Source organism: Lycorma delicatula, chromosome 1, assembly GCF_047948215.1.
Source record: "Lycorma delicatula isolate Av1 chromosome 1, ASM4794821v1, whole genome shotgun sequence".
Classification (NCBI taxonomy): Eukaryota; Metazoa; Arthropoda; class Insecta; order Hemiptera; family Fulgoridae; genus Lycorma; species Lycorma delicatula.
The window spans coordinates 378,931,630-378,950,461 of NC_134455.1; the positions used below are offsets into that span (position 1 = coordinate 378,931,630).

Below are 18,832 nucleotides of genomic sequence, written 5' to 3' on the forward strand. Positions count from 1 at the left end.
TCCTGAAAGAGGGCAGCAGCTCTTTCAGTAGTTAAGGGTGTAGGTCAGGAGGACTTAAATGGCCATATCTACATCACTCAATCTTCTGAGTACTGCGCAGCTGAAAGCAATGGAAAACTACAGCTGTTTTTTTTCCAAGAAAATGTAGCTCTCTGCATTTTCATGTAACAAAGATTGAGGCACCTTCCTTGGTAAAATATTCCGGAGGTAAACTAGTAACCTGTTTGGATCGCTGAGTGGGAACTACTAAGGAGTCACCAAAAAATTAAAAAAAAAAAAAAAAACTTTTTATGAGTCAGCCTGGAATGTTGTAAATCTAAAAAAAGGTTGGTAGGTTACAAAATTTAAAAGGGAAATGAATAGGTTAGATGTAGATGTAGTAGAAATTAGCAAGGTTCAGAAAGAAAAGGAAAACGACTTTTGGTCAGACGATTTTAGAATAATTAACTCAGCTTCAAATGAAGGGCAGGCAGGAGTAGGTTTTGTAATGAACAAGAACATAGAAAAGTGAGTAGAGTATTTCAAAATGCATAGTGATGGAAACATTATAAGGATAAAATCAAAACCTAAGCTGACAATGACTGTTAATGTCTGTATGCCTACAAGTGCCCAAGATGATGATGAGGTAGGGTGTCTATGAAGAAATTGAACCAATTAAACACATAAAAGGGGATGAAAATTTAATAATAACTGGAGAATGGAATGTAAGCACTGGAAAAGGCAAGGAAGAAATATTGTGGGTAAAAATGAGCTGGACAAAAGGAATGAAAGAGGGGACTGACTTATTGAGCTTTACACGAAGTATAATTTAGTAATTACCAACATCCAGTTTAAAAATCATAACAAAAGAATATACACACGGAAAAAGCCAAGTAGTGCTGCAAGGCATCAGATAGATTATAACATGGTTAAACAAAGATTTAGAAATCAACTCGTTGACTGCAAAGAATATCCAGGAGCAGACATTCATAGCGACCACAATTTAGTGATAATGAAATGTAAATTGGGTTTAAAAATCTCAAGGAAAGGTGTCAAATGAATCTGTGGAATTTAGAGAAGCTTGAGGAAGAGGAGGTAAAGATTTTTGAGGAGGACATTGCAAGAGGTCTGAGTAAAAAAAGATAGAAAGTATAGAAAAAGAATGGGAGAATGTTAAAAAGGAAATTCTTAAATCAGCAGAAGGAAACTTAGGCGGAACAAAGAGAACTGACAGAAAACCTTGGATATCAGAGGATATACTGCAGCTGATGGATGAAAGTAGAAAATATAAGAATGCTAATGATCAAGAAGGTAAAAGGAGCTACAACAATTAAGAAATACTATAAACAGGAAGTGTAAATTAGTGAAAGAAGAGTGGATTAAAAAAAAGTGTTTAGAAGTAGAAAAAGAAATGATAATTGGTAAAGTAAATGGAGCATACAGGAAAGTTAAGGAGAATTTTGTGGTACATAAATTAAAATTTAATAAAGAAGGTACACCAATTTATAATACAAAAGAAAAGGCCAATAGGTGGGTGGAATATATTTAAGCATTATATGAAGGAATTTAATTAGAAAGGGTGTTATAAAGGAAGAAGAGGATGAAAAGGGAGATACTATACCAAGATCTGAATTTAATAGCATTAAAAGATCTGAATGCAGAAAGGCTCCTGGGATAGACAGGATACCTGCAGAATTACTGTGCAATGCAGGTGAGAAAGCGATAAATACATTCTAAAACTTATGTGTAATATTTACAAAAAAGGGGAAGTTCCATCAGACTCTGCAGGAGCAGATAAATGTGAAGAATACAGAACAATTAGCTTAACTACTCATGCATCAAAAATCTTAACTAGAATTCTGTACAGAGGAGAATTGAGAGGAGAGTGAAAAAAGTGTTAGGAGAAGACCAATTTGGTTTCAGGAAAAGTATAGGGACAAGGGAAGCAATTTTAGGCCTCAGATTAATAGTAGAAGGAAGATTAAAGAAAAACAAACCAACATACTTGGCGTTTATAGACCTAGAAAAGGCATTCGATAACGTAGACTGGAATAAAGTATTCAACGTTTTAAAATAATTTAGGTTTTAAATACTTTTTAAAAAAGTATAGGGGCAGAAGAACAATTGCTAACATTTGCAGGAACCCACTTGTAACAGTAATAATCGAAGAACATAACAAAGAAGCCATAAGAAAAAAGGGAGTCTGACAAGGGTGTTCCCTATCCCTGTTACTTTTTAATCTTTACACAGAACAAGCAGTTAATGATGTTAAAGAACAATTTAGATCTGGAGTAACAGTGCAAGATGAAAAGATAAAGATGCTTCGATTTGCTGATGATATAGTAATTCTAGCTGAGCATAAAAAGGATTTAGAAGAAACAATGAATGGCATGGATGAAGTCCTACACAAGAACTACCACATGAAAATAAACAAGAACAAACTGAAAAAAATGAAATGTAGTAAAAATAATATAAATGGACCTCTGGATATAAAAACAGGAAGAGAAAAGATTATAGAGGTAGAAGAATTTTGTTTGGGAAGCGGAATTATTAAAGATGGAAGAAGCAGTAGTGATATAAAAACAGTACAGGTGAAATGAGCTTTCAGTCAGATATATAATTTGCTTACATCAAAAATCAATTTAAATGTTAGAAAAAATTTTCAAAAGTATAAAGCATAGCTTTATATGGAAGTGAAACTTGGACGATCGAAAGAGTACCTGAGCAGAAAATATTAGAAGCTTCTGAAATGTGGTGGGTAGATCACTCTATCTATTCACCCAGAGAGTGATAAATAAACTGGTGTTGTGGCAAATTGATGATGAATGAAGCATTTGGAAAAATATAGTTTTAGAAGGAAGAGATAGACTTATGGGCAAATATTAAGGCATCTTGGAATAGTTGCTTTAATACTGGAGGAACATGTAGATGGGAAAAATAGTGCAGGCAGGCAACGTTTGGAATATGGAAAACAAATTGTTAGGGATGTAGAATGTAGGGGATATAACGAAATGAAATGAATGGCACTAGAAAGGGAATCTTGGAGAACTGCATCAAACCAGTCAAATGGCTGAAGATAAAAAAGAGGAGTGATTTCTAAATGTAAATTAAAACTCTAAATAACATTCAACAACTGAGTCTGTTAACTAATAACCAATTATCTATGAATTTCAAAACCAAATTAACAAAAAATAATTAATATACAAATAAAGTAATAATATATGTAATAAAGCTAATCTTAAATATGGTAAAAAAAATATGAAACTGATAAATAAAAAACAGCAGCAAATATAATAAATAAATTTAATGGCATAACAGGCTTTAGAATAAAGCTTACAATAAGCTTAAAAAAAGCAATTCAAAGAAGATATAATGTATTAAAAAAAAGTTTGGTTAGAATTTATATAACATGCAAAATAAAGATATATCAACACTGTATACTCTGTACATGCTTTTATCAAATTTTACTGTGCAATTTTTATTAAAATTTTGTTTTAAAAATCACCTTCTCTTGCTCTTGTTGAAATCTAATTCGAGCAGTATGCAGATAATTATTAAGCATTTTGTCTAGGTACTCATGCCTTTTCGCTGAATGTAGTACAGCACATAATAAACCACCTTTATTATTTTGTCGTTGGGAGTTACTTCCTGACAGCTTCAGTCTTAATTTCTGTCCAACTGATTTTCCTATACTTCCTAAAATACCATTTCTTGACTCACCTTCCTGTAATTAACAAAAACAAGATTTATTAAAATCTTATTAACATTTTAAAATCTATATAATATTTTATGAAATAAAACCATATTCACTGAAACAGCAAAAAAAAAAATCTCTGCATAATTATAAAAATGAATTGTAAATTTTTAACTTTTGAAACATGAATAATCATGTTCAACATTTAGCTGTAACAATAACATTTTTGAAAAATACTAATTAAAAATGCTTTTTGTATTAAAACATTTTTTTATTTTTCCAAGTAGTCACTGATTAAATTTGAACATTTATAGTGCCGCCAGTTTCTTATTTTAAAATTATAGTACTGTTATACATCTGCTGTTAGTTTTATTTACCACTCAAAGACAGCATACCTCCATCGGTAATGCTTCCAAAATGTCAATCAGATAAATTTTTAAGTTTAGCAAATAAATAAAAATTATGGGAGGAATGATAACAGGACAAAAAAAGATGCTTGAGTACAACCAGCCAAATTTTTGGAACACAGCTTGAGTTGTTGCAGCTGAGTGCAGACAAATATTGTCATGAAGCAGAATGATATTGGTTGACAATAGCCTCCGCATCATCTGTTTTGTATTATGTAATATAGCTACTTAGTGTTTAGCAGTAGGACTGTGATTTTGCTATTAAACACTCTAATTCTAGAAAATGCTTTACATCACTTTCGATGTACTTAGTTTGTTTGAATTTTTTCAGCTTTAAAGGAAATTTTGAGCGATTTGAATAATCCTAATGACTTGCACTGATTTTCAGTAGTGTTTTTTATTACCAGGAATGATATTAAGAATACAAGAATAATGTATGAACAATAGAAAAATTTGTCACACTTTTATTTTTTATTAAGAACTTTTTGAATCAATTACGAAACATCAACTTTGCTTTCATTCAATTTTTTTGTCCTCTACAGACAACAGTTGATGAAGCCATATTTTACTAAAAATTTCAAGAAGGAAAGGTTTTGAAATGAATTTGTAGTGGACATTCATCTATGTTGACAAATAAAGAATTTGAGTTTTGTTAAATTGGTGTTCAAAGTGATAGATGAAAAACTGTCAAGGAACTAGATTAGATATTGCTATGAAGTTACCATATTATTTTCCATAATGATCTGCACCTGCATTACATTTTTCAACTCACTGTTCCAAAAATGCTATCTGCAGATCAGGAAGAAACCAAAAAACTCATATGACACTCAACAGGAGACTTCATCACTATAAGAACAAAATTTTCTGAGTAAGAGTATAACTGATGGGATTGTGTTTTTTAAAATAAAATCTACAGACAAAATACCAATCATTAGAGTGGAAATCAACATCATATCCCTGGTCACAGATATTTTGTTTAAATAGTAGTTATATGTAAAAATTTAATTTCTAAGGAGTTTCAAATCAAAGGAAAAGTTATGTTGGAAGTATTTTTTATTAGTAGGATATTTTTCACAACAGATTCATTTCTGACAGCAGATAATGAAGAAGTAAATACACATAGGTATCCTTTGTTGTTCATAGGGTAAAGTAAGAAGGAAGTGTCCTGAAAATGGGAAACAAAGAATTGGATGTTTTTACATGACAATGCACCAGCACATTGATCCGTGCTTTTCAAGAAGTAGTTTGCACACCTCAAAGTAACAATTCTAGAGCATCCTCCATACTCATCAGACTTGCACAAGCTAATTTTTACTTGTTTTCTCACCTGAAAAATGCACTGAAGTAATACAAGAATGCTGATGATGTGATGGCTGATGTGACGACGGAGCAGAGGGCGATATCTCAAAATGGGTTCCAGGGATGTTTCCAACAACTTTACTGATGTTGGCAAAAGTGTGGAAACTGTTACAGTTGTAGGAAACTACTTTCCAGGAAACGTACTCTGACCCACCAGGTTGGTCTAGTGGTGAATGCGTCTTCCCAAATCAGCAGATTTGTAAGTCGAGAGTTCCAGCGTTCAAGTCCTAGTAAAGCCAGCTATTTTTACACGGACTTGAATACTAGATCGTGGATACCAGTGTTCTTTGGTGGTTGGGTTTCAATTAACCACACATCTCAGGTATGGTCGAACTGAGAATGTACAAGACTACACTTCATTCACACTCATACATATCATCCTCATTCATCCTCTGAAGAATTATCTAAACGGTAGTTACCGGAGGCTAAACAGGAAAAAGAAAGAAAGAAGGAAACGTACTATAAAACATTTTCATGTAAGCAGTTTTGAAAAATAAACTAATTCTGGGAACTTTTTGAACCTACCTTACCTTGTATCTAGAGGCTTCTGAGAAAGTAAATATATCACTCTCTCAGACTTTTACTGGAAGTATCTAATTGAAAATATCTAATAGAAACCTAAAAAACACTTTAAAGGTGAGTCTCTTTGTTTTCCAAAAATATTTAGTTCTTTTGTGTTTTTATAATTAGATTTTCAATTAGTTTTTTTAGCTGTTTTTCAGTAAAGGCCAAAATATGGCTTGGACATAAGATATAGTTTTTTTTTGCAGATTAAAGTGAAATGGCATAATATAGAAGTGTTTTTTCACTATCATAGAAAACCATTATTAATTGCCTTTTGGGTGATGATATTTGAAAAGAGGAAATTAAGCCCAGAAAATAGTCTAATTGTTCTATGTTCAGAAAAAAATGTTTTTGATCCAAACATAATTTAAAAAGCAGGACACATCAATAATGGAAAAAAGTGAAGCTAAGTTATGAAAATGAAGAATGTTGCAGCATATATTTCAGGTTATCTGAAATCATTGGTCAGTAATGTTCTTTGTTCCCATAAGGATAAAAAAAAAATCAATCTTCCAAGAAATATTTTGGGCAAGAATGGAATGGAATTGCTCCAGATAAGCCTCGAGCTTATCTCTAAGTTTTCCTTGTACTGCAGTTCCTCTGAGTGTGGACCATCCTTTTTTTTTAGAAAGGACTTCCTTAAAAAAGAGTCGTTTTTAAAAGTCCCTTACTTCCACCCACCTCTTTCCCTATTACTGGTTCTGGATGAAAGATCTAACATAGCTATATTTAAGGAATGCTTGATATGAGTTTTGTGTCCTTGATGTTATCTGGTGGGGAAGTTGCCTGTGTTTCAATTTGGACTTTCTAACAAATAAAATACAATAAGACAATTTGACCATGTAAATTAGATGATAAAGGAGTGACAAGAAAATTACTTTTACAAGAGATGACAGAAATGAAACCACTGAATAAACCGAAAAATGACAAATAGTTAGGTAATGAAGAATATAGGTCACTTCTGTATTTTTTTAACAGAAGTGAGAGGATGAAGAAGAGAATGACAAAGGAGAAAATTTATCATCCAAGTCGTGAATTTGGTTAAAGGACAGAAAATGTCCATTAGCAATTTAGATTAATTAGTATTTTTAAGGAGCACCTGCTCTCAGAATGAAATTAAATCATGCAGTAGGAAATCAGATGAAACCAGAACTTAAACGTACGATCTGCAGAACAATTAACTAAGTGACTACAATAACTCCATAAGAGAAAATAAGATAACTATATCTATATAAAATAACTACAAGAAAATTGAAATAACTACAAAAAACTCTACTCATATAACAATAAAAAACTAATTCCCAAGTTCTAAACAATTACGTCTTACACATCCAAATAATGGACTTTCAGAAATAGAAATGATTCTAATAAAAGTTTCAATTTCAAATAAAAAAAATAACTTACCTGTTCTTCAATACGAACTACATCCAGGTTCTCTTTTAACAGTGCAATTGATTCAGAATAACTCAATTCCATTTTACCACCAAAATCCTCACGGTCTTCTGGATCTACACTAAACTGAATTGGCAGCAACTCATGATTAGAATCAGTCAAAGGGATAGCTGAAGCTAATGATACTGTAGAAAGAAATATAAAAACGTTAAACAAATAAAACCTCAAATATTATACGATTTAAGTTTAAATTATGTTACAGGGCGTGATCAGAGGCAGTTGCTCTGACTGGCTGCTTTGTAATCTGTGCTTTTTTATCTTTCCTTTCCCTTTACAATGATATTAACCTTTAAAGAACAAACCTCAATCAATACATTAAGTAAATCATAATTTTCTGTCCTTCATAAATTGTTTTAAAGTTGATAATTTCAAACAATTACAAGTGAATAAAGATTAATAATTTCCAGTTTAACCAGATGAAATACTGAGTATATTATTGTAGGATATTTTCTTTTTCTATGTCCCCAACTGTCACAGTCAGAGGTTATCGACACATTATGAAAATACAGATAGGCTGAAATAAAATAAAATAAATTTATCTGTCAGACATGTTTATATGCTAATTCTTCTAACATGATTCATCATTAGATGGTATCATATCAAGAAGACAGTTAAAATATATATAGTGGAGTGGTAGCATCTCAGCCTTTCATCTGGAGGTCCTGGGTTTGAATCCTGGTCAGGCATGGCATTTTTCATATGTTACAAATTTCCATTCTTATAGGGCAAAATGACCAATGCAATCAATGCCCATTATCTCCAAAAAAATAAAGCTTTTATCTTTAAATAAACTTATTAATATCCCAAAAGATTATTATTATTATGTTTGTTTTAGACACCCTAGGCTATGGATAAAATCAATACTCATTGACTGCATTTAAATTAGTGCACACCAAAACCAAATTTGGTAAGTTACATAGAGTGTTCTTAAGTTATGTGTATACTGTGATTATTATTTATTAATAAGTTAGTAAACTTTTACAACTACAATTAACTTAAATCTTAATACTCCGATAATCTTTACGATTCTAAACATTTCTGATGACAAAACATCTGTCTCAAAATGCATTGAAATAATCAATATGAAGACTATTAAATCTTGTAAATTATTTTTTCACATGATACATGTTATTACTAAACATCAAAATGTCAACTGGTGTTGAGAAACTGATGCATCTTTCTGGGGAGTTTCTCAGGTGATAGTTATTTGTAATTGTTTTATGTACCCCTGCAATTATATTGTAGGGTTTTTGCTGCATTCCTTCATCTGAAATAGGTAATGAGATTACTTCCTACTGCTATTAGGATAGCAATTATGTCTGATTATACTTCCCTTTGATTATTGTAATGCTGTATTATTTATAACTATTTTATGGAGGAATTAAACTGCAGATGGTATTAATGCTAATTAATTATTAGTACATCACTGTGTTTTTCAAATATTCTAAGTGATGAATACATTACATAATTTTTTCAGTATAAAAGTTTAGTATTTCCTAAATTTTAGTTGACTGACTTACCTTATCAGTTTGAGCTGTATGTTTCTAGAACTCCCTTCCTAAATATACCATTTATTATTTAAGTTTATACGAGAACAGGAGGTTTTTAACCATTAATTAATTACAATTATGATGAAATAAAATTGAGAATTCCTTTCAACTTCCCTAACATATTTTATTTTTATTTATTTATTCTTTACGTTTGATTTTTTCTTTTAAAGTTTTATGCTGCCTGTTATAATGCTTTAATTACGCTTTCCTGTTTAGATAACTTTTTATTTATTTTTATGATTAAACAGGTACACTATTTAATTCCACAGGCATTTTGAGAACAAAGAAAAAAGTAAAAATCAAACAATCAATGACTTTATTTTTCCTTGGATAGGCCCATAAGAATTACATCAAAACCTTGTCTCCATGTGTCATGATTATATACTTTAGTACCCAATAAGATAGCTATTTCTTTAATGAGAAATAATAGAATACCAACGCTGTCCAAGGACTCTCCAATGTAGATATTCCTCTTCTACTAACAATTAAACTATGACTCAGATGTCTGAGTAAAGTCAAGCACAATAATTTTCTAAAAAATGCAAATCTAAATTTACAAATTTTTCAAAGGAATATATTTAACAAATTTAATTCTTTTATCCATCTCCATTAATTTTATATTAAATTCCTTTCAGCATGCCAACAACAATTAAAAAGACACTGTTCTTTCTACTTTAAATTATTCTTTATCAGTTGCACAATACAGAAGTGCGAGTAAAAATAAGGCTCATATGAAAAGGACAGCTCATAGTGGCCAGTAGTTTAATAGAGGAAAGTAATCAAGTCAAGTGAGCCTATTGTTAAATTAAGAAAGTCAAATAAGCATTCACATGCAGCAAAGTTTAGATGAACTAACAATCAGAAATCAGGTAATAAGTCTGTATATAAAATTTAATAATTAAACTGATTTTTAATTTTACCAAAAAGAAAAATAATGCTATAAGTTAAGAATGAAATAAAATGGATTTTAATTACAGAAATCAATACACTGGATTAATATAAGAACAAGATTAGAATGACTTTATAGTTTAATGATGTTGATGTGACAAAAAAATAATCATAAAAGAGGAAGATAACAGACTACTACCAAACAATATTTAGGTAGCTACTTAAAAAATGATGATCAGTTATTTACATCTCAAAAATGACACATTGTAAACATACAATACCAGGTGCCTGTGTTTCCATGGCGACAAGTGCTGAGAAATGACCTCCATCATATGCTAATAATAAAGGAGAGCGATGACATGCAGATGCTGAACACTCTAGTGGCAAGTATATACCTCCAAATGGGATCGGTGCCAGAGCTTCACCATTCATGTCCTGTAACCAAAAACTGATAAATTTTACGTTACATTTCAACTCAATTTTCTGCTACGCAATTATTAGTACATTACAGTTCAAACAGAAATCTTGAGCTCAATTTTCCTAACTAATAATTACTACTAAGTATCCTTGTATCAAATTTATTATTTTTTTTGCTTTACGTATATCTATAGTCGATACACCATACCCCTTAACAGATTTTTACTATTTTTTGTTACTCAGAATGGAATATGTCAAAGTTAGTGTATATATAACATGTACAAATAACTAATAAGACAAATAACGTGGTTCTCCTCAAGTAGAGTAAAATGAAATACACTTTAGAGATTAGTAAAAATTCATTCAAATGTAATATGCATTAAATAATTTATAATTATAAGATATGATTGTAAAGAAATGATTTATTTATAGCTCCAGCCCATAGCTATCTAATGCTATTTTTAACACATTATGTTTTATTCACAGTAAACAATACAGTTTGGTAATAAATACACTAGTATTAAAAAAGAATCATGTTCTTAATGAAGATGAAAATAATAAAAAGGAAAACTTTTTAACATGAAGTTTGATAACATGAAATGGTATAAAATAATAATAATATATACATTATTTAAAGAAATAGTAAAAAAATTAGGGGTGGAACAAATAAAAAACAGGAATAATAGGCAGAAATAACTGAATTTTTGTGACTGTCTCACAAATGTGTTTTATCTTCAAAACTAATTCACAATTGTTATTTTCCAATCTAACTACTGCAAGACAAAATGATAACCAACACTAAATTAAAAAAAAATCATTACTACTTTCCACTGTATTTCAAAAAATAATTTTTTTTTGTTGAAATACAGAAGAAATTTGTATAAAAGCTATTAATACATTTGGTCATTTTGAAGGGTAGATATTCTCCTTCCTATACATTCATCTATTTACATTTTGAAACGTACCCATTTATAACTAACTATGCTGTAATGTATCAGGAAATAAAATAAATCATATTTTTTGTTATTTTCCTTCCACTGATGTTAATTACAACCGAGTAAATATTTTATTCCTTTTGGATTAGTTTTTATGGCAACAATGATTTAACAGTGGTGATTGAGGGTATATTGTGTGTCATCAATAAAATTAAATAGTTTTCAGCAAAACTAAATACACATTTTTAAAGTATAAATGCAATGGGAAATTGTTTATTAAGTGGGTTACACATAATTTGTCAACTTACAAAAAAAACTTCTTTAAAATTTAAAAATGTTATTTGTAAATCAATTACTCCAACAATTATTTATACCTATTCAAGAAAAATATTATAAAATAATATAATCAACTGCGATAGTAAGTTTATGAATGGGAATATTTAAATACTAACTATTTAGACATGAGATAATTGCTAAAAAAATAAAATAATACTGTCACAAGTCCACTATTTTCTCAAAACTTTATGGGCCAATACGTTAAAAATAACTACTGATTAATTAATTAATTTATTTCATATAAGGGCAAACATTGTTGATTAGATCAGAATAAAACTAATTACACTGCCAGATCAAACATTTGAATTGGTTTTAGCAAATTTTGGTTTAAAAATTTAGTAAAAGATTAACAACAAAAGTAAAAATTTCCTACTTGAACTTTTTGTATGACACGTATCATACAAAGTCTTACACTAATTGTCTGGAACAAGAATTACAATCAGGTGAGCATCCTGCACAGGTTTAATGAGGAAGATGATATTGATGAACCTTTGCTGTGAATCAAACCGACGTCTAGCTGAAAGAATTTATGAAAGTGAACAGATTCTGAAAGTTTTCAGAATTGATGAAGTTCATTTGAATGTTAAAAAATTGTGAGGTGCAATAACATTTATCCTAAATTATTTTTGTTCTACATTTTTAACAAGTTCTTCTTTTAGTCATGCTCAGTATTACCCTGATCAACATGTAGATATATTCACCAATTTCTCATGCCGTTGTTACTCATAACATTATTACCACAAATATGACATGATCACCCACAGATCTCAGCAAGAGATTTTTCTTCAGACTGCAAAAAATAACTGCCTTGTTCACTACATATTCGGGAAAGTGGCACTGACCAGTGTTTTACAATGAGAATACAGAAAATGGTGATGCAAGAATCTATTGCTATAATAATTTGTTTGTTTTGAATAACCAATCAAAAGTAAATTTTGAAATAGCCTTTATATTTTACTGTTGTACATAGTTATTATTGCAATAAAATATTATTATATATCTTTAGAACTGTATCGGCTATAACTATAATAGGTCTTCGAAGTACATGTGCCAATGCTAGAACATGGATCTCTTCTAAGCTCTCATATATATCTCCACCAGAAACATCCCCACTGTGGTCACTAAATACAAAATATAAATATTAAGTTTGATAAATTCTTTTCATAATGAAAAAAAAAAAAACAAGTATTAGCTACTATCAAAAAGAAGGATTTATTAAGAAAGAAAAAAGTTACAATTATAAGGTTAAAAATTTAACGATATTAAAATAATATTATTACAGAATCACAAACTTAGCCCAATCCTGCTTCCATAGCCATAAACATTTGTGGGCTACCTTCTGAAATAGTAAGTAGCTGTTTTGAAGTGTATGTACTACTTTAAGAGTTTCTCTCTTCCTTGAAACTTTTAAAAATTTAATTTAATTTTTTGAAATACAAACTCTTGGTGAAAAAGTTCTAGCAAAAAGAAAAGCTAATGGACGAACCAAGGGCATACAGTGCTATTATGGACTGTTATTTTATTTACAGACCCGTAATTCAAATTTAAGATTAAAAATCATGATGATCATTTTTTAGAGTAAACGTAAAAATTAGTTCAGGTTAATGAAGTGCAACAATGTTTATTTAATACAAACTGCAGAAGCAAAATCTTTCTTTGTAGAATATAAGTGTGATTTGTAAGAATGATAAACTAATTTTAATAAATAAAAATTTTTGTATTCAAACTTAGGTGAAAAAGTTTTCACTTGTCACTTACTATTCAGAAAAAAAATTATATCTTTTTAAAATACAACTTTTTTTTTCAGTTACAGCATTAGATCTAAGTAAATAGTAAAATAGATACCTTGCAACACTTAATCTTCTCAGTCGTGGTTCAGTAGAGGCCATATTAACAATAGCATTCCATTCTTGCCTCCACTCAACTTCAGTGTAGACTAGACCAGCTTGGGCATTTAACAAGCTTTGTTGTCTACGCCATCTTCTCCAAAGTGCTTCTCTTCTAGGAGATGAACTAAGAAATGCATGTAGTGCTTTCCTTAATGTAAGCAGGCGATCATGGAAACCCCACATAGCTAAAATATAATTATATCACTCAGAAAAATTGTTTCCAAATTTTATATTTTAAAAATACTAGTAACTAAACAGTTATAAACTAACATTTAAAAGCCCTTGTAGTCATTTGCTTTTATTCACTGAAATAAAACAATAATTTCTATAACAAAGGATTGAAACTTGTGCAGTTTTTTTTATACCTTCAATCTGGTGCACTAGGCAATACTATACCTTAGCAAGTAGATTTTTTCCAATACTATCAATCAGAATGCTGGAAGAAAGCATTTTTAGAAATATACAAAGTTTTATTTATTAAACTCCAGTAACTACAGAGATGTTCAATTACAGCTAACTACCAATGGATTTTTTTGAAGAAAAATGAATTTTGTATTGTATAAAAAAATGACAAGCTTAACGATCATTCTGAATGAAACGTATATGGTACCACTCTGCCATAAAGGTTATCTGTTTAAATGATACAGATAATTCTTTTCAACAGAAAAAAGATGTTTGCTCTAATGATGAGAATGATTTTAAAGAACATTCAGATGATAAGAGTTTGGACAAGAAGAAACAGCTCTAATCACAAATTATGTCAAATTACTGCAGTAAGTAAAATAATATTAGAATAAGTAAAAAAGTAAGTGAAAACTAAAATTTCCAGTGCTGAAGTAACTGCAAAACCGAAACAAAAAAATAAATAAATAAATAAACATATTATACATAGAATTCAAATCAAATTGTAACTACTGAAATGAGATTCTAATAAGATGTACTAATTTTTACATACAGTGGAAAGTAGAAGTGAATTTCAACAGATAAAGCAGAGTGGCGCACAATTATTTGACACATGAATTTTGTTCTACATATTTATTTTTAAATTTAATATGATTACAACTTATATACCAAATACAGTGTTCATGGAAAGTTCTTTTACTCCATGACATGTTCAATACATGACAACCAGGCAAGCAACACATGCACTGCATCAGATATTATTACAGACCCAAAGCATAATTCAAATTTAAAATTAGAAATAGTGATCATCATTTTTTAAAGTAAATATGAAAATTAGTAAGGTTGTGTAACAATGCGATAATACACAATGGAGAAGTGAACATCTTTCCTTGTAGATTATAAGTGATTTGTATGAATTAAAAACTAATTTTAGTACATAAAAATTTTTATGCTCAAACTTAGGTGAAAAAGTTTTCATTTATCACTTGCTATTAAGAAAAATGTAGTTATTAGTGATCTGAAATTACGCAATTACCAAAAACTGAATTTAAAAAATCCACACAACATTTGCGGTGTGAGAGGTTGCACCATCTTACATAAACCGTTGAATATCTACAGGCAACTCAGTCGCACGCAGTTTGGATAAAAAATCATTCCTTAACATATCCAAATGGTGTTGAGAATTGTATCATCAAAAAACACAGGCTCTATCAATCCACGACTGGATAAAACTGCCCAGATGTTTAGACCCTTATTGTTGTTTTTCATGCATGATTTGTGATGCTGCTGTCGCCCAAAATTACAAAAAAGCAAAAGAATGATATCTTACTTTAAAAATCTAGTCAATTTTATAAATGTATATTAGTGTGATATATATTTTTTGTCACTAAGTATGATTATAATTTATATGTTCTGTATTTTATGTAAGATGTCATCTGTAAACATAGGTTGTTTAGTCATTAACATATAATTTTGTTGTGTTAGTATAGTCACTTCATATACAGCTGAACATATATGAGGTTTGAATTATAACCTCTACTTAAATGAAATAACTATACTCAAACAGATGACTGGAATATCTTATCTTCTGTAAAAGGATATCCTTTGTGATTTAAAGAACCTATGCAACTATATAGATAATATTACAGTAGTTGATAATTAAATTCCAAAATGTTTACTCCCACTTTTCTTAATTTTTCATAATGGAGAAGATAGGATTTTAATAAGATTGTATTCTTGGAGAGTATTTTTCTTCATTTTCTTAAATTAAGGAATCATATTTCAATATAATAAAAGTATTTATTATTAAAAACACAAAACTTAATTAATATGATTATACCTAAAGATGCGGCATGAAGGAGGCAGTTTCCATCACCAGATGTAGAAAGAGGCCACAATCTTTGACAAACACCAGTCCACCAATTAAGCCTGTTAGCCTGCTCTAATGATACTTATGTAGAAATAGCCATTAAATCTTTTTCCAAAAAAGCTCTGAACTCTTCTAAAATAGGAGTAAAACAAAACTTGATATTAATTATAATATGGACATAATATAACAAAATTCTGAAATATTTGCTTTTAAAATAGTTAAGCGAAAACAAAAACAGAAATTAATAAAATAGTTTATACAACTTTCAGTTTTGATCACACAATTATCACAACTAAAATTAAATTTTTAATAAAAGGAGAAATTAATTAGAATCTAAAAAGCATAGATTTATTATTATTATTTACTAAAATTTGGAATGCAAGCATTGGAAAAGGCAAGGAAGGAGATATAGTGGGTGAATATGGGCTGGGCAAAAGGAATGAAAGAGAGGACCGACTTATAGAGTTTTGTACAAAGTATAATTTAGTAATTGCCAACACCCAGTTTAAAAATCATAATAGAAGAATATACACTTGGAAAAAGCCAGGCGATACTGCAAGGTATCAGATAGATTAGATCATGGTTAGGCAAAGATTTAGAAATCAACTTGTTGACTGCAAAACTTACCCTGGAGCAGAAATTGATAGCGACCATAATTTAGTGATAATGAAATGTAGATTGGGGTTTAAAAACCTGAAGAAAAGGTGTCAGATGAATAGGTGGAATTTAGAGAAGCTTGAGGAAGAGGAGGTAAAGAACATTTTTGAGGAGGGCATCGCAAGAGGTCTGAGTAAAAAAGATAAGGAAGAATGTTAAAAAGGAAATCCTTAACTCAGTAGAAGCGAACTTAGGCGGAACAAAGAGAACTGGTAGAAAACCTTGGGTTTCAGACGATACATTGCAGCTGATGGATGAACGTAGAAAATATAAGAATGCTAGTGATGAAGAAAGTGACCCACCGGGTTGGTCTAGTGGTTAACGCGTCTTCCCAAATCAGCTGATTTGGAAGTCGAGAGTTACACCGTTCAAGTCCTAGTAAAGCCAGTTATTTTTACATGGATTTGAATACTAGATCGTGGATACCGGTGTTCTTTGGTGGTTGGGTTTCAATTAACCACACATCTCAGGAATGGTCGAACTGAGAATGTACAAGACTACACTTCATCTACACTCATACATATCATCCTCTGAAGAATTATCTAAACGGTAGTTACCGGAGACTAAACAGGAAAAAAAGAAAGAAAGTGATGAAGAAAGTAAAAGAAACTATCGACAATTAAGAAATACTATAAACTGGAAGTGGAAACTACCAAAAGAAGAGTGAATTAAAGACGAAGCATACAGTAAAGTTAAGGAAAATTTCTGGGTACATAAATTAAAATCCAATAATGTGTTAAACAAAGATGGTACACAGATTTATAATACGAAAGGTAAAGCTGATAGGTGGGTGGAATATATTGAAGAGTTATACGGAGGAAATGAATTAGAAAATGGTGTTATAGAGGAAGAAGAGGAAGTTGGAGAGGATGAAATGAGAGAAACAATACTGAGATCTGAATTTAAGAGAGCATTAAAAGATCTGAATGGCAGAAAGGCTCCTGGAATAGACGAAATACCTGTGAGTTACTGCGCAGTGCAGGTCAGGAAGCGATTGATAGATTATACAAACTGGTTTCTAATATTTATGAAAGAGGGGAAGTTCCGTCAGACTTCAAAAAAACTGTTATAGCCATGACACCAAAGAAAGCAGGAGCAGATAAATGTGAAGAATACAGAACAATTAGTTTAATTAGTCATGCATAAAAAATCGTAACTAGAATTCTATACAGAAGAATTGAGAGGAGAGTGGAAGAAATGATCAGAGAAGACCAATTTGCTTTCAGGGAAAGTATAGGGACAAGAGAAGCAATTTAAGCCTCAGGTTAATAGTAGAAGGAAGATTAAAGAAAAACAAACCAACATACTTTGCATTTATAGACCTAGAAAAGGCATTCGATAAATTAGACTGGAATAAAATGTTCAGCATTTAAAAAAAATTAGGGTTCAAATACAGAGATAGAAGAACAATTGCTAACATGTACAGGAACCAAACAGCAACAGTAACAATTGAAGAACATAAGAAAGAAGCCGTAATAAGAAAGGTAGTCCGAAAAGGATGTTTCCTATCTCCTCCGTTACTTTTTAATCTTTACATGGAACTAGCAGTTAATGATGTTAAAGAACAATTTAGATTCGGAGTAACAGTACAAGGTGAAAAGATAAAGATGCTACGATTTGCTGATGATATAGTAATTCTAGCTGAGAGTAAAAAGGATTTAGAATAAACAATGAATGGCATGGATGAAGTCCTACGCAAGAACTACCGCATGAAAATAAATAAGAACAAAATGAAAGTAATGAAATGTAGTAGAAATAACAAAGATGGACCACTGAATGTGAAAATAGGAGGAGAAAAGATTATGGAGGTAGAAGAATTTTGTTATTTCAGAAGTAGAATTACCAAAGATGGACGAAGCAGGAGCGATATAAAATGCCAAATAGCACAGGCGAAACGAGCCTTCAGTCAGAAATATAATTTGTTTACATCAAAAATTAATTTAAGCATCAGGAAAGGATTTTTGAAAATGCTTGGAGTGTCGCTTTATATGGAAGTGAAACTTGGACGATCGGAGTACCTTAGAAGAAAAGATTAGAAGCTTTTGAAATGCGGTGCTATAGGAGAATGATAAAAATGAGATGGGTGGATAAAGTGACAAATGAAGAGGTGTTGCGACAAATAGATGAAGAAAGAAGCATTTGGAAAAATATAGCTAAACGAAGAGACAGACTTTATATTAAGCCACATATTAAGGCATCCTGGAATAGTCGCTTTAATATTGGAGGGATAGGTAGAAGGAAAAAATTGTGTAGGCAGGCCACGTTTGGAATATGTAAAACAAATTGTTAGGAATGTAGGATATAGGGGGTATACCGAAATGAAACGACTAGCACTAGATAGGGAATCTTGGAGAGCTGCATCAAACCAGTCAAATGACTGAAGACAAAAAAAAAAAAATTGTTTAATTTATTGTGGAATTCAATATTTTAAAA

The 18,832-nt window shown here is 30.6% G+C and overlaps 1 protein-coding gene across 1 annotated transcript; it reads right to left on the bottom strand.

Moving 5' to 3' along the window:
- Positions 1 to 1,282: 1,282 nt before the first annotated feature.
- LOC142317969 (OTU domain-containing protein 7B-like) lies at positions 1,283 to 15,845 on the bottom strand. The gene is made up of 7 exons (XM_075354500.1): positions 15,713 to 15,845; positions 13,427 to 13,655; positions 12,627 to 12,702; positions 10,175 to 10,328; positions 7,408 to 7,580; positions 3,485 to 3,703; positions 1,283 to 1,300 (listed from the first exon to the last, which is right to left on the bottom strand). Exons 2-7 carry the CDS (start codon positions 13,651 to 13,653, stop codon positions 1,283 to 1,285), a joined length of 867 nt encoding a protein of 288 aa, XP_075210615.1. The 5' UTR covers positions 13,654 to 13,655; positions 15,713 to 15,845.
- Between the last annotated feature and the right edge of the window lie 2,987 nt (positions 15,846 to 18,832).

Bases quoted from the DNA above. Each gene is read 5' to 3' on its own strand.
- LOC142317969 (XM_075354500.1), bottom strand. From the start codon at position 13,653: ATGTGGGGTTTCCATGATCGCCTGCTTACATTAAGGAAAGCACTACAT. The intron at 10,329-12,626 runs GTACTTCGAAGA...TTTTGGTTACAG, and splicing joins ATGTTCTAGCATTGGCACAT to GACATGAATGGTGAAGCTCT. The intron at 3,704-7,407 runs GTAAGTTATTTT...TGTTAATTACAG, and splicing joins TAGTTCGTATTGAAGAACAG to GAAGGTGAGTCAAGAAATGG.